Source organism: Schistocerca nitens, chromosome 1 (assembly GCF_023898315.1).
Source record: "Schistocerca nitens isolate TAMUIC-IGC-003100 chromosome 1, iqSchNite1.1, whole genome shotgun sequence".
NCBI lineage: Eukaryota > Metazoa > Arthropoda > Insecta > Orthoptera > Acrididae > Schistocerca > Schistocerca nitens.
The window spans coordinates 1,204,362,455-1,204,380,768 of record NC_064614.1 but is presented as its reverse complement, the minus strand read 5'-3'; the positions used below and the strand labels follow the sequence as shown (position 1 = coordinate 1,204,380,768).

The 18,314-nt window shown below is 43.9% G+C and overlaps 1 protein-coding gene across 1 annotated transcript in view; it reads right to left on the bottom strand.

The window, feature by feature from the left end:
- The window catches only part of LOC126233490 (odorant receptor 43a-like), a 112,407-nt gene that overhangs the window by 19,087 nt on the left and 75,006 nt on the right, over nt 1-18,314 (bottom strand). The window contains exon 5 of the mRNA XM_049942867.1: nt 8,254-8,367. Coding sequence (XP_049798824.1) covers nt 8,254-8,367 — 114 coding nt within the window. The remainder of the gene's footprint in view (nt 1-8,253; nt 8,368-18,314) is intronic.

Genomic DNA, 18,314 nt, shown 5'->3' with positions numbered 1-18,314 from the left:
ATCCGTAATCCCGAAGAGTACAACAGAGGGGCGGTCTTAATATAATTCTTTGATTGCTTTATATCAATCTTTACAGATCATATGAAAGTTTTGTCTGGATTTTCTTCACTTTTTTTGAGTTGAACCAGTTAAGTACCATTAAATAGTGAAGAATGAGAAGTGTTCTAAGCCTTAACTGAATCCTACATTAAAGATATGGAATGCAGAGTTGAAGTAGTTTCTGATGCATTATATTTACGGAGAAGGAAATCTGGGAGGTTAATATTATACACTACTGGCCATTAAAATTGCTACACCACGAAGATGACGTGCTACAGACGCGAAATTTAACCGACAGGAAGAAGATGCTGTGATATGTAAATGACTAGCTTTTCAGAGCATTCACACAAGGTTGGCGCCGGTGGCGACACCTACAACGTGCTCACATGAGGAAAGTTTCCAACCGATTTCTCATACGCAAACAGCAGTTGACCGGCTTTGCCTGGTGAAACGTTGTTGTGATGCCTCATGTAAGGAGGAGAAATGCGTACCATCACGTTTCCGACTTTGATAAAGGTCGGATTGTAGCCTATCGTGATTGCGGTTTATCGTATCGCGACATTGCTGCTCGCGTTGGTCGAGATCCAATGACTGTTAGCAGAATATGGAATCGGTGGGCTCAGGAGGGTAATACGGAACGCTGTGCTGGGTCCCAACGGCCTCGTATCACTAGCAGTCGAGATGTCAGGCATCTTATCCGCATGGCTGTAATGGATCGTGCAGCCACGTCTCGATCCCTGAGTCAACAGATGAGGACGTTTGCAAGACAACAACCATCTGCACGAATAGTTCGACGACGTTTGCAGCAGCATGGACTATCTTCTCGGAGACCATGGCTGCTGTTACCCCTGACGCTGCATCACAGACAGGAGCGCCTGCGATGGTGTACTCAACTACGAACCTGGGTGCACCAATGGCAAAACGTCATGTTTTCGGATGAATCCAGGTTCTGTTTACAGCATCATGATGGTCGCATCTGTGTTTGGCGACATCGCGGTGAACGCACATTGGAAGCGTGTATTCGTCATCGCCATACTGGCGTATCAATCAGCGTGATAGTATGGGGTGCCATGGTTACACGTCTCGGTCACCTCTTGTCCGCATTGACAGCACTTTGAACAGTGGACGTTACATTTCAGATGTGTTACGACCCGTGGCTCTACCCTTCATTCGATCTCTGCGAAACCCTACATTTCAGCAGGATAATGCACGACCACATGTTGCAGGTCCTGTACGGGCCTTTCTCGATACAGAAAATGTTCGAGTGCTGCCCTGGCCAGCACATTCTCCAGATCTCTCACCAATTGAAAACGTCTGGTGAAAGATGGCCGAGCAACTGGCTCGTCACTACTCTTGATGAACTGTGGTATCGTGTTGAAGCTGCAGGTGCAGCTGTACCTGTACACGCCATCCAAGCTCTGTTTGACTCAATGCCCAGGCGTATCGAGGCCGTTATTACGGCCAGAGAATTGTTCTGGGTACTGATTTCTCAAGATCTATGCACCCAAATAGCGTGAAAATGTAATCACATGTCAGTTCTAGTGTAATATATTTGTCCCATGAATACCCGTTTATCATCTGCATTTCTTCTTGGTGTATCAATTTTAATGGCCAGTAGTGTATTAGTAAACAGAAGGAGAATCCAGGAAAAGGTCATAGAATCAGCATCGCTTATTGAAGATTGTAATGCCTAGATATTAATAGGAACGGGAAGTTGGCCAAAACCGGACAAATTCGAATATCGCAAGGAAACGTTAGTCACCTATGTGGGCACCGTAATTATTGCAGAAAAGAATTCGATAATATCTGGCGGGGTTATCACGGATTCCGAATGTGAATTAATACGGATGAAAATAAGCATCAAAGATGGCCCAAAAATGGTGATTGGATTCTTTTACAGACCACCTGCGTCAGGAGCTGTAGTGGTAGGGCGCTTCACATAGTCCAGAATTTCATGAATATGCTTCCCGATCATGCCGTTGTATGCACGTTGACTTCAACTTGCCAAATATACCGGGTGATCAAAAAGTCAGTATAAATTTGAAAACTTAATAAACCACGGAATAATGTAGATAGAGAGGTAAAAATTGACACATATGCTTGTAATGCCATGTGGTTTTTATTAGAACCAAAAAAAAGTTCACAAAATGTCCGACAGATGACGCTGGACAGCAAAACGTCAGTGACTGCGCATGACAATCGTGAGCTGTAATGAGAGAGAGAATCAGATGCACCAGCAGTCGCAGCATGTTGACGTTACCTGAAAAGGCGCTTTTAGTGTATTATCAGAATGGGGAATGTGCTAGTTCAGCGTTAAGATCCTTTCGCCATAGGAAGGAGATTCGAACGGGCAAAGGTCCGTTGACCAATGCAGCTGTGGCGAGAATGATTTCGAAGTTCGAAGCCACGAGTTGTATAGACGATAGACCCCGTAGTGGTTGACCGTGCACAAGGCGTAATGCTGCTGAGACAGTTCAGGAAGGAATGGAGACTGTAGCGGGTTCGTCTATGCACGGGGAAGTCAGCGCTCGTGCCGTCACACGCACCGGCATTCCTTACACTACTGTTTGGTTGGCACTGAGGCGCACCCTCCCATGCTATCCGTACATAATCCATCGGCATCATGAAGTTACCTGGCGATTTAGTGAAGCGGAGGGCATTTGCGGTGTGGGCGTTTCAAAAGATGGCGGAAGAAGACGTTTGGTTGAGTAACGTGTTGTGAACCGATGAAGCTCATTTCACGCTCCGAATGTCTGTCAACGCCCACAACTGCAGAATTTCGGCTACCGAAAATCCTAGAACTGTCGTGGAAACTCCATTGCACGACGAGAAAGTCACGGTAAGGGTTGGATTTACCACATCTACCGTTATCGGGCCTTTTTTCTTCGAGGAAATGCGTGTTTCTGGTTTTGTAACTGCTACCGTGACGGGTGAGACGTACGCCGATATGTTACAGAATCGCATCATCCCCAGCCTGGCTGATAAACACCTGCTGGAACGTACGATGTTTATGCAGGATGGCGCTCCACCCCATATTGCTAGACGCGTGAAAGACCTCTTGCGCGCGTCGTTTGGTGATGATCGTGTGCTCAGCCGCCACTTTCGTCATGCTTAGCCTCCCAGGTCCCCAGAGCTCAGTCCGTGCGATTATTGGCTTTGGTGTTACCTGAAGTAACAAGTGTATCGTGATCGACCGACATCTCTAGGGATGCTGAAAGAACATCCGACGCCAATGCCTCACCATAACTCCGGACATGCTTTACAGTGCTGTTCACAACATTATTCTTCGACTACAGCTATTGTTGAGGAATGATGGTGGACATATTGAGCATTTCCTGTAAAGAACATCATCTTTGCTTTGTCTTACTTTATTATGCTAATTATTGCTATTCTGAGCAGATGAAGCGCCATCTGTCGGACATTTTTTTGAACTTTTGTGTTTTTTTGCTTCTAATAAAACCCCATGTCATTCAAAGTATGTGTGTCAATTTGTACCTCTCTATCTACATTATTCCGTGATTTATTCAGTTTTCAAATTTATACTAACTTTTTGATCACCTGGTAGATTGAGAGAGTGATGTTACCACAACTGGTATTAGAGACAGGGATTCGTATGACATTATTCTTAATGTCTTGTCCGAAAATTACTTCGAGCAGCTTGTTAGAGAAGCAACTCTTGAAACTAACGTCAAACAACCCTAGCAACAAACAGAGCCGAACTTCTCGAATCAGCGTAGAGGAGTATATCAGTAATATAAGGCTGTAATAGCATCTGTGTGTGCGGATATTACTAGGAATGTTAAGAAACGTAGGGCAATATTTTTGCTTAGCAAGAGTGACAGGATACAAATTGCAGAGTATCTTAATGGTCGCTTCATATACTGAGCGCTGAGGGCGATGGTAAAGAAACCTCAAGACCTAGCTGACAAAAGTTGTACGAAGTGAAAATGAGTGTAGGAAGCGTTCAATGACTTTGGGGGCAGAATGTTGCCAATCGACCTGACTAAAAACCCTAACATAATACGGCGTTACACAAGTTCAGTAAGCGGTTCAGATTCGCCTGTCCAGTCACTCAGCGACCATAGTGGCATCGAAACTGGAAATGAGAGAGACATGGCCAAATTACTGAATTTGGTCTTCCGAAATTGTTTCACCGCATAATATCGTAATACGGTTCCTCCTTTCAGTCATTGCACAAACTTCGAAATGTCGAATATTGAGTAGCTGAAAGCGGAATAGAAAAATAACTACAAACGCTTTGTTGCGGAAAGGCATCAAGACCAGACGAGATACCTGTTAGATTCTACAGTTGTTATGTGAAAGAACTTGCTCCCCTTGTAGCAATAGTTTATCATAGATCTCTGAAGCAACGAAGAGTAAGTAGTGACTGGAAAAAAGCGCAGGGCATTCCCGTTTTCAGGAAAGTTCGTCGGACAGATGCAGATAATGATAGACCTACGAGGTGTGGCTAGAAAAAAACCGGACTAGTACTGGTGAAACAATAAAACGAATGCAATAAGGCTGAAAGTCGCGTGGCCTGTCACGGGACTCTCGCTCCGCCTACTGCTCGAGTTTCATCTGCCTCCTGCACTCAGTCTGCCCGTGGCGTCTGTTTTAAGTAGTTGACGTTTTGTCTGTGCGTCGGAAAATGTTGAGTGTACAGAAAGAACAGCGTGTTAACATCAAATTTTGTTTCAAACTAGGAAAATCTGCAAGTGAAACGTTTGTAATGTTACAACAAGTGTACGGCGATGATTGTTTATCGCGAACACAAGTGTTTGAGTGGTTTAAACGATTTAAAGATGGCCGCGAAGACACCAGTGATGACACTCGCACTGGCAGACCATTGTCAGCAAAAACTGATGCAAACATTGAAAAAATCGGTAAACTTGTTCGACACTTTCCTTGTCAACTCCTGTTAACTCAGACACTGCTCTGATTGTTAAACGGCGATCTTGTCGAACAAGTTTACCGATTTTTTCAATGTTTGCATCAGTTTTTGCTGACAATGGTCTGCCAGTGCGAGTGTCATCACTGGTGTCTTCGCGGCCATCTTTAAATCGTTTAAACCACTCAAACACTTGTGTTCGCGATAAACAATCATCGCCGTACACTTGTTGTAACATTACAAACGTTTCACTTGCAGATTTTCCTAGTTCTGTACACTCAACATTTTCCGACGCACAGACAAAACGTCAACTACTTAAAACAGACGCCACGGGCAGACTGAGTGCAGGAGGCAGATGAAACTCGAGCAGTAGGCGGAGCGATAGTCACGTGACAGGCCACGCGACTTTCAGCCTTATTGCATTCGTTTTATTGTTTCACCAGTACTAGTCCGGTTTTTTTCTAGCCACACCTCGTATATCATGGAATTGTGGGACATGTCTTAGTCTCATGTATCGTGAAGATTTTGAAGAACGAAAAGCTCTATAAAAATCAGGATGGAATCCGCAAACAGAAATCGTGCGAAAGTGAGCTGGCTCTGTTTCTCCATGAGATCCACAGCGCTGTAGACGTCAGCGCTGAAGCTGATGCTGTGTGCCTCGACTTCGAGAAGGCTTTCGACACTGTCCAAACTGCCGTTTAGTGAAAAAGAGTACGAGCTTATGGAGTGCTGTACCAGATTTATGACTCGGTTCAGTACTTCAACTCAACACGTTCCTCTTAACGGAACAAAATTGACGGATGTAGGGAGCGAGGTGGCGCATTGGTTAACACACCTGGACTCGCATTCGGGAGGACGACGGTTCAGGCCCGCGTCCGGCCATCCTGATGTAGGTTTTTCGTGATTTTACTAAATCGCTGCAGGCAAATTCGGGGATTGTTCCTTTGAAAGGGCACGGCCGATTTCCTTCCCTATCCTTCCCTAACCCAATGGCACCGATGACCTCAATGTTTGATCCCCACCTACCGAGAACAGTAGCTTAGCTATGCATGCCAAACGTCGCAAGCAGAGGATAAAGAGAGAGAGAGAAAGTGTATGAGAATATTGAACGGTAACTCAGTACGGATAAGGTAGATGAAAATCCAATTGTTATGGGGACCGGAATGCGATTTTACAGGAATGAGTACAACAAAGGGTTACGGGAAAGAGGAGAAAGAGTAATTGAGTTCTGTAGTAAATTTCAACTAGTAATAGCGAATACTCTGTTCAAGAATTGCAAGGACGTATTCTTGGAAAACGCCAACGGATACGGAGAAGATTTCAGTTAGATTACATTATGGTCAAGCAAAGTTTGCGAAATCGGATATTGGACTGTAAGGCGTACCCAGGAGCAGATATAGACTCGGAGCACAACTTAGAAATGACGAAGAGTAGGCTAAAGTTTGAAAGACAAGTCAGGAAGAATTAATGTGCAAAGAAGTGGGACACGGTCGTACTGCAGAATAAAGGAATACGCTTGAAGTTCTTTGAGGCAGTAGATACTGCAATAATCAATAGCTCAGTAGGCATTTCAGTTGATGAGGAATGGGCATCTCTAAAAAGGACCATCACTGAAGTAGGAAACAAAAACGTAGGTACAGGGAAGGTAACTGCGAAGAAACCATGACTAACATAAAAAATACTGTAATTGATCGACGAAAGAAGGAAGTACAAAAATGTTCAGGGGCATTTGGGAATACATAACTACAAATCACTTAGGAATGAAATGAATAACAAGTATAGTGAAGCTAAGGCGAAATGGCTACATGAAAAATGTGAAGAAATCGAAAAGGAGACTATTGTCGGAAGGACGGACTCAGCATATAGAAGAGTCAAAACAACCTTCGTGAAATTAAAAGCAAGGGCGGTAACATCAAGGGTGCAATGGGAATTCCACTGTTAAATGCAGACAAGAGAGTGGGCAGGTGGGAAGAGTACATTGAGGGTCTCTATGGTGGGGAGGACTTGGCTGATGACGTGATAGATGGAGGAACAGGTCTGTAGGGAAGAGATACGGGACCCAGCATTAGAATCAGAACTTAGAACAACTTCGGAAGACTTAAAATCAAATAAGGCAGAAGGGATAGATAACATTCCATCGGAACATATGGTGGAAGTGGAACAAAATGACTATTTACTTTGGTGTGTAGAATGTATGAGTCTGGCAGTATATCATCAGACTTTCGGAGAGACTTGGCTGATAAATGCCCACAGTAAGGTGAGAAACAACTTATTTCTGATTTGACGGGGATATGTTTAAAAAGAAGGGACAAATTATGACAAAAACAATTGAGTTCTCTAAGTTCACTGACGTCAAAGAAAACTTGAGGTGTGAAGAATTCATTGTGTTCTTGAAAGAATTACAACGATAGTTTTCTAAACATCTTGAGGACACTGTCAGTCTTACATCTGTTCTCAAGGCTATTCGCCATATCAGTTAAAAGTGCTCCCGTGCAAGTGCAGTGCAACTGATAATTGTGCAGTGTAATTCCTGCTTCAAAGAAAAATTCTTTTGTGTTAAAACCATCCAGAACATCTACATTATTTTCTTCAGGTTTAATTTCCACGATTCCATAAAGAGGTTGCAAAAGTACTGCAGTATTTCTATCGACATACCTTTTTCCATTACGAAACTAAAATCACGATTACGTGTTGACAATGAGTGCGAAAAGTTGTGAAATTGTCTGCGACTGTCCATATGTGGACAATTTCTACGAGATAAAAATTGTCGTCAGCGAGCCAAAAATAATTAAATAATACTGAAAATTTGTTCCGTTCTGATGAGTGTTACTGGGAAATATGGTTTACTGCGACTTCTTTGCCATCTAAAGGCGGCTCGTTTGCAGTTTCCCCCTCCTCCCGCTCAGACAACTTGGAGTGATAGGGAAGAGTGTAAATCCAGGCTGAGCACTAAAGCACACGAGCCGAATTCTTGCCGGCCCTGTCGTACTTCAACAGTACTGATAACCACTTCCCTCCAGAAGAAAAAATTATCTACGTCCCTGACTACTGACAGCTCCTTTATCGTTCCAGGCATGCATATAGCTTGACTGATCTATAGTTGATCAAGGTCTTTTGATTGTTTACAATGTGTCCTTCTTTTACGTAAGAAATATTACAGAATGGCTTCGGATTGCAGCTTACTGGAATATGCAGAAGAAGGACCACATGGACCGTACGAAAAGGACATTGTAGGGGAAATATTGGAGCGATTACTTGTACATGCTGTATATTGTTAGTGTTGTGCAAGTTCTGGAGTAAATCTGTCGAAACACGTTACCACTGACCTGTTCAATGACGTTGTTGCCAAGTATACAGAAAAAACCCAACTGGGAAACAAAGACCGCTATGACGAACATAATCTTGAGAATCATCGGTTTGTAGCCGCCAGTCTGCAAAAGCTGAAACAAGCATTCTTCAATCAGTTTTGCATCTGTTTACGAGTCTACTTTTTATTCTTATGCTTTTTTGGCTAGTTTTACACATATTGTAAATTATATCCTTAAAAGTTTACGTTGTTTAATAACATATAGGGATAATCATCCAAAACATGCACCGAAAATATTGTGGAAATGGAAAATGCTATTGCTGTGCTGTTTTCAAAGAATGGCTTGGTAGTCAGTGGCTCGTGTTGTTAGCCAAGCAACAGATTGTAATAAGACTTAGAAAGTGTATTTTTGTGCAAACATACACTTTTTTGTATGGGACAATGCCCACTGACACTAACAGACAAAAGTAGGTGAAGCAGAATGTCAGTGGTGTTTGTTGCAGGACTGATGTGTGAATCATTTACGAGATATGGTTTTGAAATTTCCCTCACGGACAATTGCGCAATACCTGTGGTAGCACACAATAAAGAACAACACAAGTGCATACACCAGTTATGTGGATTCTGACCAGTAATGAGACAACTCACCACCACAGGTTATATTCGAAACGACCATTGACAGCGGTATGGAACGACTGCTGCACACGAGCTAGCATTTCAGCGGAGATTCCGAGCAGGCTACAGCAATACGCTGTAGCATATCATGAAATGTAGTTGGTGTGTCCTTGTAGACAGCGTATTTCAGCTTTTCCCATAGAAAAAAGTCTACACGTGTAAAATCTAGGGACCGGGCCGGCCAAGGTACAGGTCCATTGCGTCCAACGAATTGGAAACAATCCGTGGAGGCACGCTGTAGTACTTTGTGCACTATGGGCTAGACAGCCATCACGTTGGTACCACAGGTTCCTCTTAGTCTGCAGAGGAACGTCTCCTAGCATCCGTGGAAGATGGTCTGATTGGAGGTTGCGATACTCGTGTGCGTTCAGTAATCCGTCTACGTGAAACGGGAATAAGAGCCGGTGGTTCACTATCCCACACGACACGTTTACACTCCACGGACGCTGAAGTTCCACCTGACGAAGTCAACGGAGATTGTCAGCAGACCAGTGGTGCAATTTCGGTGGTTTACCTGGCCATTAATGCTTCGTCACTAAACAAAATACGGAGAGTGTCCTGACCTGCAGTGTCCTGTCTTAATGCCTATGTACAGAAGTTGACACGATTCTCATAATCGTTTTCATTGAGCTCTTGATCTAGAGAAACGTGATAGGGATTGATCCTATGTCGGTAGAGAATGCGTAGGACACTGGCCTGATTCATGTCACTTCCTCGTGCGATTGCGCGGGAGTTAGAGTGCGGATCAACAGCAGCGACAGCGGCAAGAACATTAATTTTTCCTTCTTATGTCGTCTCTTATTTCCTTCTGTAACGTTGTCCAGGTCTTATACTACTAATGTCTCGTAACTGATTGAAGTGACTGATAAATAATTATTGAACTGGCTGATGTCTACTGGGATATCTTACAGCTTGTACCGTTCAAGAAAATCGAACTGTATTCTTTCTTCATTCTCCATACACCATGAGCTATCGAACTGTAGTCTTCCTTCATTCTCCATACACCATGAGCATGTCGGCTCTTTCTGCCTTGATAAATCCAATCGCTTTCATGAACCACTGCTTCGACTACTGCTTGGACTGCCGCAAGGCACTCAAAGAACTCACAAGCAAATTATAAGCAAACATAAGCAGGTTGAATGGCACAAACAAGTGTCGTCGTGGAAACTTTTCAAAATACGATATCTCGTAAACGATTCGCATTAGAATCCTGTAACATACACCAGCGACAGACTAATTTACCCTACTTATAGTTTGTTAATATCAGTAGGCATAGTTCCATTTAAAAAGTGTATGGCTGCACAAAAAGTACATTTTCTAAGTATTTTTGCAATCTGTTTGTATGACTAAGAATACGAGTTCCTGACGACGAATCCATTCTGTGCAAACCGCACATCAATAGCACTTTCCATTTCCGTAACATTTGCGGTGCAATTTTTAGGTGTTTCACCCTGTACATTTCACAAACTCTAATAAGCACTCTTTATTCTTTCTTTTTACTGTATGTCTTCAGACATCCACATGGATCAATACAGGTGACCGAAAAGTGGAGTTTTATCAATCCGAAATCAGTACCATTACATACATAAATAGCAGAGATGGATCCTAAGCAGGGGAGAGGAAGGGTGATGGAGATCATGCGGTTCCCCGCCGAAAATATAAAAATGAGTAGAAGCGTTTATATTCTACATGCATCAATTTCCAACTTTCATAGCCAAATATCGATGAATAAATTACCATGAAGACTAAGAATCTCGAAAATGGCAAGGAATCCTAGAAATTGCAAGCTACGTTTAACAGGAGACATTTTTCACTTTCTGAGCGAGGGCCTGCCCACGCCGATGGTCTGGTAGCTACACTATGTAATCAAAAGTATCCGCCCCCCCCCACAAAACATACGGTTTTCACGTTAGGTGCATTGTGCTGCCACCTACTGCCAAGCATTCTTCCATATCAGCGACCTCATTGGTCATTAGACATCGTGAGAGAGCAGAGTGGGGCGCTCCGCGGAATTCACGGACTTCGAACGTGGTCAAGTGATTGGGTGTGTCATACGTCTGTACGCGAGATTTCCACACTCCTAAATATCCCTAGGTCAACTGTTACCGATGTGATAGTGAAGTGGAAACTGGAAGGGACACATACAGCACAAAAGCGTACAGCCCGACCTCGTCTGTTGACTGACGGAGACCGCCGACAGTTGAAGAGAGTTGTAGCGTATAATAGGCAGACATCTAGCCAGGCTATAACACAGGAATTCCAAATTGCATTAGGATCCACTGCAAGTACTGTGACAGGCGAGAGATGAGAAAAAACGTCACACCGGTAAATGCCAAACGACATTTCGCTTGGAGTAAGGAGCGTAAACATTGGACGATTGAACAGTGCAAAAACGTTGTGTGGAGTGACGACTCACGGTATACAATGTCGCGATCCGATGGCGGGGTGTGGGTCTGGCGAATGCCCGGTGAAAGTTATCTGCTAGCGTATGTAGTGCCAACAGTAAAATTTGGAGGTGGTGGTGTTACGGCGTGGTCGTGTTTTTCATGGAGGGGGCTTGCAAAATGGCTCTGAGCACTATGCGACTTAACTTCTGAGGTCATCAGCCGCCTAGAACTTAGAACTAATTAAACCTAACTAACCTAAGGACATCACACACATCCATGCCCGAGGCAGGATTCGAACCTGCGGCCGTAGCGGTCGCTCGGTTCCAGACTGTAGCGCCCAGAACCGCACGGCCACTCCGGCCGGCGGGGGCTTGCAGACCTTGTTGTTTTGCATGGCACTATCACAGCACACGCCTACATTGATGTTTTAAGCACCTTCTTGCTTCCCATTGTTGAAGAGCAATTCGGGGATGGCGACTGCATCTTTCATCACAATCGAGCACCTTTTCATAATGCACGGCCTTTGGCGGAGTGGTTACACGACAATAACATCCCTGTAATGGACTGGCCTGCACAGAGTCATGACCTTAATCCTATAGCACACCTTTGGGACGTTTTGGAACGCCGACTTCGTGCCAGGCCTCACCGACTGACAACGATACCTCTCCTCAGTACAGCACTCCGTGAAGAATGGGCTGCCATTCCCCAAGAAACTTCCCAGCACCTAATTGAACGTATGCCTGCGAGAGTGGAAGCTGTCGTCAACACTGAGGGTGAGACAACACCATATTGAATTCCAGCATTACCGATGGAGGGCACCACGAACTAGTAAGTCATTTTCAGCCAGGTGTTCGGAAACTTTTGATCACATAGTGTACATCGCCGGCAGAGCACATTCCAACGAGGCACTGAGCCCGGACTTTCATGGACTTTGTCACCTGTGATGTCAGCGTTGTGTTTCCGACCGCATATACACTCCTGGAAATTGAAATAAGAACACCGTGAATTCATTGTCCCAGGAAGGGGAAACTTTATTGACACATTCCTGGGGTCAGATACATCACATGATCACACTGACAGAACCACAGGCACATAGACACAGGCAACAGAGCATGCACAATGTCGGCACTAGTACAGTGTATATCCACCTTTCGCAGCAATGCAGGCTGCTATTCTCCCATGGAGACGATCGTAGAGATGCTGGATGTAGTCCTGTGGAACGGCTTGCCATGCCATTTCCACCTGGCGCCTCAGTTGGACCAGCGTTCGTGCTGGACGTGCAGACCGCGTGAGACGACGCTTCATCCAGTCCCAAACATGCTCAATGGGGGACAGATCCGGAGATCTTGCTGGCCAGGGTAGTTGACTTACACCTTCTAGAGCACGTTGGGTGGCACGGGATACATGCGGACGTGCATTGTCCTGTTGGAACAGCAAGTTCCCTTGCCGGTCTAGGAATGGTAGAACGATGGGTTCGATGACGGTTTGGATGTACCGTGCACTATTCAGTGTCCCCTCGACGATCACCAGTGGTGTACGGCCAGTGTAGGAGATCGCTCCCCACACCATGATGCCGGGTGTTGGCCCTGTGTGCCTCGGTCGTATGCAGTCCTGATTGTGGCGCTCACCTGCACGGCGCCAAACACGCATACGACCATCATTGGCACCAAGGCAGAAGCGACTCTCATCGCTGAAGACGACACGTCTCCATTCGTCCCTCCATTCACGCCTGTCGCGACACCACTGGAGGCGGGCTGCACGATGTTGGGGCGTGAGCGGAAGACGGCCTAACGGTGTGCGGGACCGTAGCCCAGCTTCATGGAGACGGTTGCGAATGGTCCTCGCCGATACCCCAGGAGCAACAGTGTCCCTAATTTGCTGGGAAGTGGCGGTGCGGTCCCCTACGGCACTGCGTAGGATCCTACGGTCTTGGCGTGCATCCGTGCGTCGCTGCGGTCCGGTCCCAGGTCGACGGGCACGTGCACCTTCCGCCGACCACTGGCGACAACATCGATGTACTGTGGAGACCTCACGCCCCACGTGTTGAGCAATTCGGCGGTACGTCCACCCGGCCTCCCGCATGCCCACTATACGCCCTCGCTCAAAGTCCGTCAGCTGCACATACGGTTCACGTCCACGCTGTCGCGGCATGCTACCAGTGTTAAAGACTGCGATGGAGCTCCGTATGCCACGGCAAACTGGCTGACACTGACGGCGGCGGTGCACAAATGCTGCGCAGCTAGCGCCATTCGACGGCCAACACCGCGGTTCCTGGTGTGTCCGCTGTGCCGTGCGTGTGATCATTGCTTGTACAGCCCTCTCGCAGTGTCCGGAGCAAGTATGGTGCGTCTGACACACCGGTGTCAATGTGTTCTTTTTTCCATTTCCAGGAGTGTATTTAGGCTGCAGTTTTCTGACTGTTTTGCTAATAAGAGCACCCGTTCGCATTTTATCGAGGCTTAGAACTGGCCATGCACGTAGTAGATAGGCTTTTTTAATTGAATTTTTTCGTAACGACGTGATTATTAGAGTAGATGCACCAAATAACTGCTTATTCTGATAATATTATAAATGCCAATTCCTGTCATCCAGTGGCTCATAAACTAGCATTTTTCCGTTCCTTTGATTAATAGAACAAATAACCTACCATTAGAAAAACCAGGAATTCTAGAAGAACTTGATCCCAACATAATCACAAAATTATACTAAAAATGTAAAACACCAAGGCAGAACACAGTAGATAGTCAGATATGCCTAACTCGAGCAACATCACCGACACAGAAAGAAAGATACATTCCAGCAGTCTACTTTGATAGACTCTCCAACAGAATTACTGTAGTTTTTAAAGCCACAAATATTCAACTAGCATTTCGAACCAATAACAAACTTTCCTTCCCCCATGAACCATGGACCTTGCCGTTGGTGGGGAGGCTTGCGTGCCTCAGCGATACAGATGGCCGTACCGTAGGTGCAACCACAACGGAGGGGTATCTGTTGAGAGGCCAGACAAACATGTGGTTCCTGAAGAAGGGCAGCAGCCTTTTCAGTAGTTGCAGGGGCAACAGTCTGGATGATTGACTGATCTGGCCTTGTAACATTAACCAAAACGGCCTTGCTGTGCTGGTACTGCGAACGGCTGAAAGCAAGGGGAAACTACAGCCGTAATTTTTCCCGAGGACATGCAGCTTTACTGTATGATTAAATGATGATGGCGTCCTCTTGGGTAAAATATTCCGGAGGTAAAATAGTCCCCCATTCGGATCTCCGGGCGGGGACTACTCAAGAGGACGTCGTTATCAGGAGAAAGAAAACTGGCATTCTACGGATCGGAGCGTGGAATGTCAGATCCCTTAATCGGGCAGGTAGGTTAGAAAATTTAAAAAGGGAAATGGATAGGTTAAAGTTAGATATAGTGGGAATTAGTGAAGTTCAGTGGCAGCAGGAACAAGACTTCTGGTCAGGTGAATACAGGGTTATAAATACAAAATCAAATAGGGGTAATGCAGGAGTAGGTTTAATAATGAATTAAAAAAATAGGTGTACGGGTAAGCTACTACAAACAGCATAGTGGCCAAGATAGACACAAAGCCCATGCCTACTACAGTAGTACAAGTTTATATGCCAACTAGCTCTGCAGATGATGAAGAAATTGATGAAATGTATGACGAGATAAAAGAAATTATTCAGGTAGTGAAGGGAGACGAAAATTTAATAGTCATGGGTGACTGGAATTCGTCAGTAGGAAAAGGGAGAGAAGGAAACGTAGTAGGTGAATATGGATTGGTGGGAAGAAATGAAAGAGGAAGCCGCCTTGTAGAATTTTGCACAGAGCATAACTTAATCATAGCTAACACTTGGTTCAAGAATCATAAAAGAAGGTTGTATACCTGGAAGAATCCTGGAGATACTAATAGGTATCAGATAGATTATATAATGGTAAGACAGAGATTTAGGAACCAGGTTTTAAATTGTAAGACATTTCCAGGGGCAGATGTGGATTCTGACCACAATCTATTGGTTGTGAACTGCAGATTGAAACTGAAGAAACTGCAAAAAGGTGGGAATTTAAGGAGATGGGGCCTGGATAAACTGAAAGAACCAGAGGTTGTAGAGAGTTTCAGGGAGAGCATAAGGGAACAATTGACAGGAATGGGGGAAAGAAATACAGTAGAACAAGAATGGGTAGCTCTGAGGGATGAAGTAGTGAAGGCAGCAGAGGATCAAGTAGGTAAAAAGACGAGGGCTAATAAAAATCCTTGGGTAACAGAAGAAATATTGAATTTAATTGATGAAAGGAGAAAATACAAAAATGCAGTAAATGAAGCAGGCAAAAGGGAATACAAACGTCTCAAAAATGAGATCGACAGAAAGTGCAAAATGGCTAAGCAGGGATGGCTAGAGGACAAATGTAAGGATGTAGAGGCTTGTCTCACTAGAGGTAAGATAGATACTGCCTACAGGAAAATTAAAGAGACCTTTGGAGAGAAGAGAACCACTTGTATGAATATCAAGAGCTCAGATGGCAACCCAGTTCTAAGCAAAGAAGGGAAGGCAGAAAGGTGGAAGGAGTATATAGAGGGTTTATACAAGGGTGATGTACTTGAGGACAATATTATGGAAATGGAAGAGGATGTAGATGAAGATGAAATGGGAGATAAGATACTGCGTGAAGAGTTTGACAGAGCACTGAAAGACCTGAGTCGAAACAAGGCCCCGGGAGTAGACAACATTCCATTAGAACTACGGATGGCCTTGGGAGAGCCAGTCATGACAAAACTCTACCATCTGGTGAGCAAGATGTATGAGACAGGCGAAATACCCACAGACTTCAAGAAGAATATAATAATTCCAATCCCAAAGAAGGCAGGTGTTGACAGATGTGAAAATTACCGAACTATCAGTTTAATAAGTCACAGCTGCAAAATACTAACGCGAATTCTTTACAGACGAATGGAAAAACTGGTAGAAGCGGACCTCGGGGAAGATCAGTTTGGATTCCGTAGAAATGTTGGAACACGAGAGGCAATACTAACCTTAAGACTTATCTTAGAAGAAAGATTAAGAAAAGGCAAACCTACATTTCTAGCATTTGTAGACTTAGAGAAAGCTTTTGACAACGTTAACTGGAATACTCTCTTTCAAATTCTGAAGGTGGCAGGGGTAAAATACAGGGAGCGAAAGGCTATTTACAATTTGTACAGAAACCAGATGGCAGTTATAAGAGTCGAGGGGCATGAAAGGGAAGCAGCGGTTGGGAAGGGAGTGAGACAGGGTTGTAGCCTCTCCCCGATGTTATTCAATCTGTATATTGAGCAAGCAGTAAAGGAAACAAAAGAAAAATTCAGAGTAGGTATTAAAATTCATGGAGAAGAAGTAAAAACTTTGAGGTTCGCCGATGACATTGTAATTCTGTCAGAGACAGCAAAGGACTTGGAAGAGCAGTTGAACGGAATGGACAGTGTCTTGAAAGGAGGATATAAGATGAATATCAACAAAAGCAAAACGAGGATAATGGAATGTAGTCAAATTAAATCGGGTGATGCTGAGGGGATTAGATTAGGAAATGAGACACTTAAAGTAGTAAAGGAGTTTTGCTATTTAGGGAGTAAAATAACTGATGATGGTCGAAGTAGAGAGGATATAAAATGTAGACTGGCAATGGCAAGGAAATCGTTTCTGAAGAAGAGAAATTTGTTAACATCGAGTATAGATTTAAGTGTCAAGAAGTTATTTTTGAAAGTGTTTGTATGGAGTGTAGCCATGTATGGAAGTGAAACATGGACGATAAATAGTTTGGACAAGAAGAGAATAGAAACTTTCGAAATGTGGTGCTACAGAAGAATGTTGAAGATTAGATGGGTAGATCATATAACTAATGAGGAGGTATTGAATAGGATTGGGGAGAAGAGAAGTTTGTGGCACAACTTGACTAGAAGAAGGGATCGGTTGGTAGGACATGTTTTAAGGCATCAAGGGATCACAAATTTAGCATTGGAGGGCAGCGTGGAGGGTAAAAATCGTAGAGGGAGACCAAGAGATGAATACACTAAGCAGATTCAGAAGGATGTAGGTTGCAGTAGGTACTGGGAGATGAAGAAGCTTGCACAGGATAGAGTAACATGGAGAGCTGCATCAAACCAGTCTCAGGACTGAAGACCACAACAACAACAACAACAAACTTTCAATAAAATTACTTTCCGCCACCACTAGGAAATCGAAATATGGTAACCCAGGCGTATATAACATCAGATGTGGCAGCTGTAATACCTTTTGCATTGGCCAAACAGGAAGAAATTTTAATGTGAGATATAAAGAACACGTTAGAGACAACAAATATAATCAGTCGATCTTCTTTCTCCACTTAAAAAAAAATCAAAATCACACAGCTGAAACGATAGAAAATGCACGCCAGATTCTGCACAGAATACCAAAAGGTTTTGCAATGAACATTCTTGAAGAATTAGGAATCTATATGTACACGAGAAAATACCTACATGAAATACTAAACGAAGATACAGGATCAGAACAAGTACTACCACAAAAACTGTATTGAACTTCTAGAACACGAAAATGGGTAAATCGGAAGTAACATATGCAACAACCAAAGACAATTGTAATAAATTTTAATTAGTAAAATAGTATCGCTGCTCATCTGCACAATCTTTGCAAACATATAGCTTCGTAAGAGTGGAACTGTCAAACTACCTCCACACCGTAATTAACACTTTATTTTCAACTTATTTACATCATTTACCATCTTATTAAAAAAGTGACAGCTATAAGACAGTGCACTAACGACGTAATATGGACCTCACACCAATCTAGACGTGAGTACAATACAGCTACTTTAATATAAATGATACATTCACACATGTTCACGAAAATTGTAATTGGAATTACTTGAAAATGGCGATAAAGCCGAAACAGTTTGTCGTAAATAAAGATTACTTATTATAAGCAGCTATTTGGTGCATCTACTGTAATAATCATGTCTTTATCAGACATATATTATGATGCA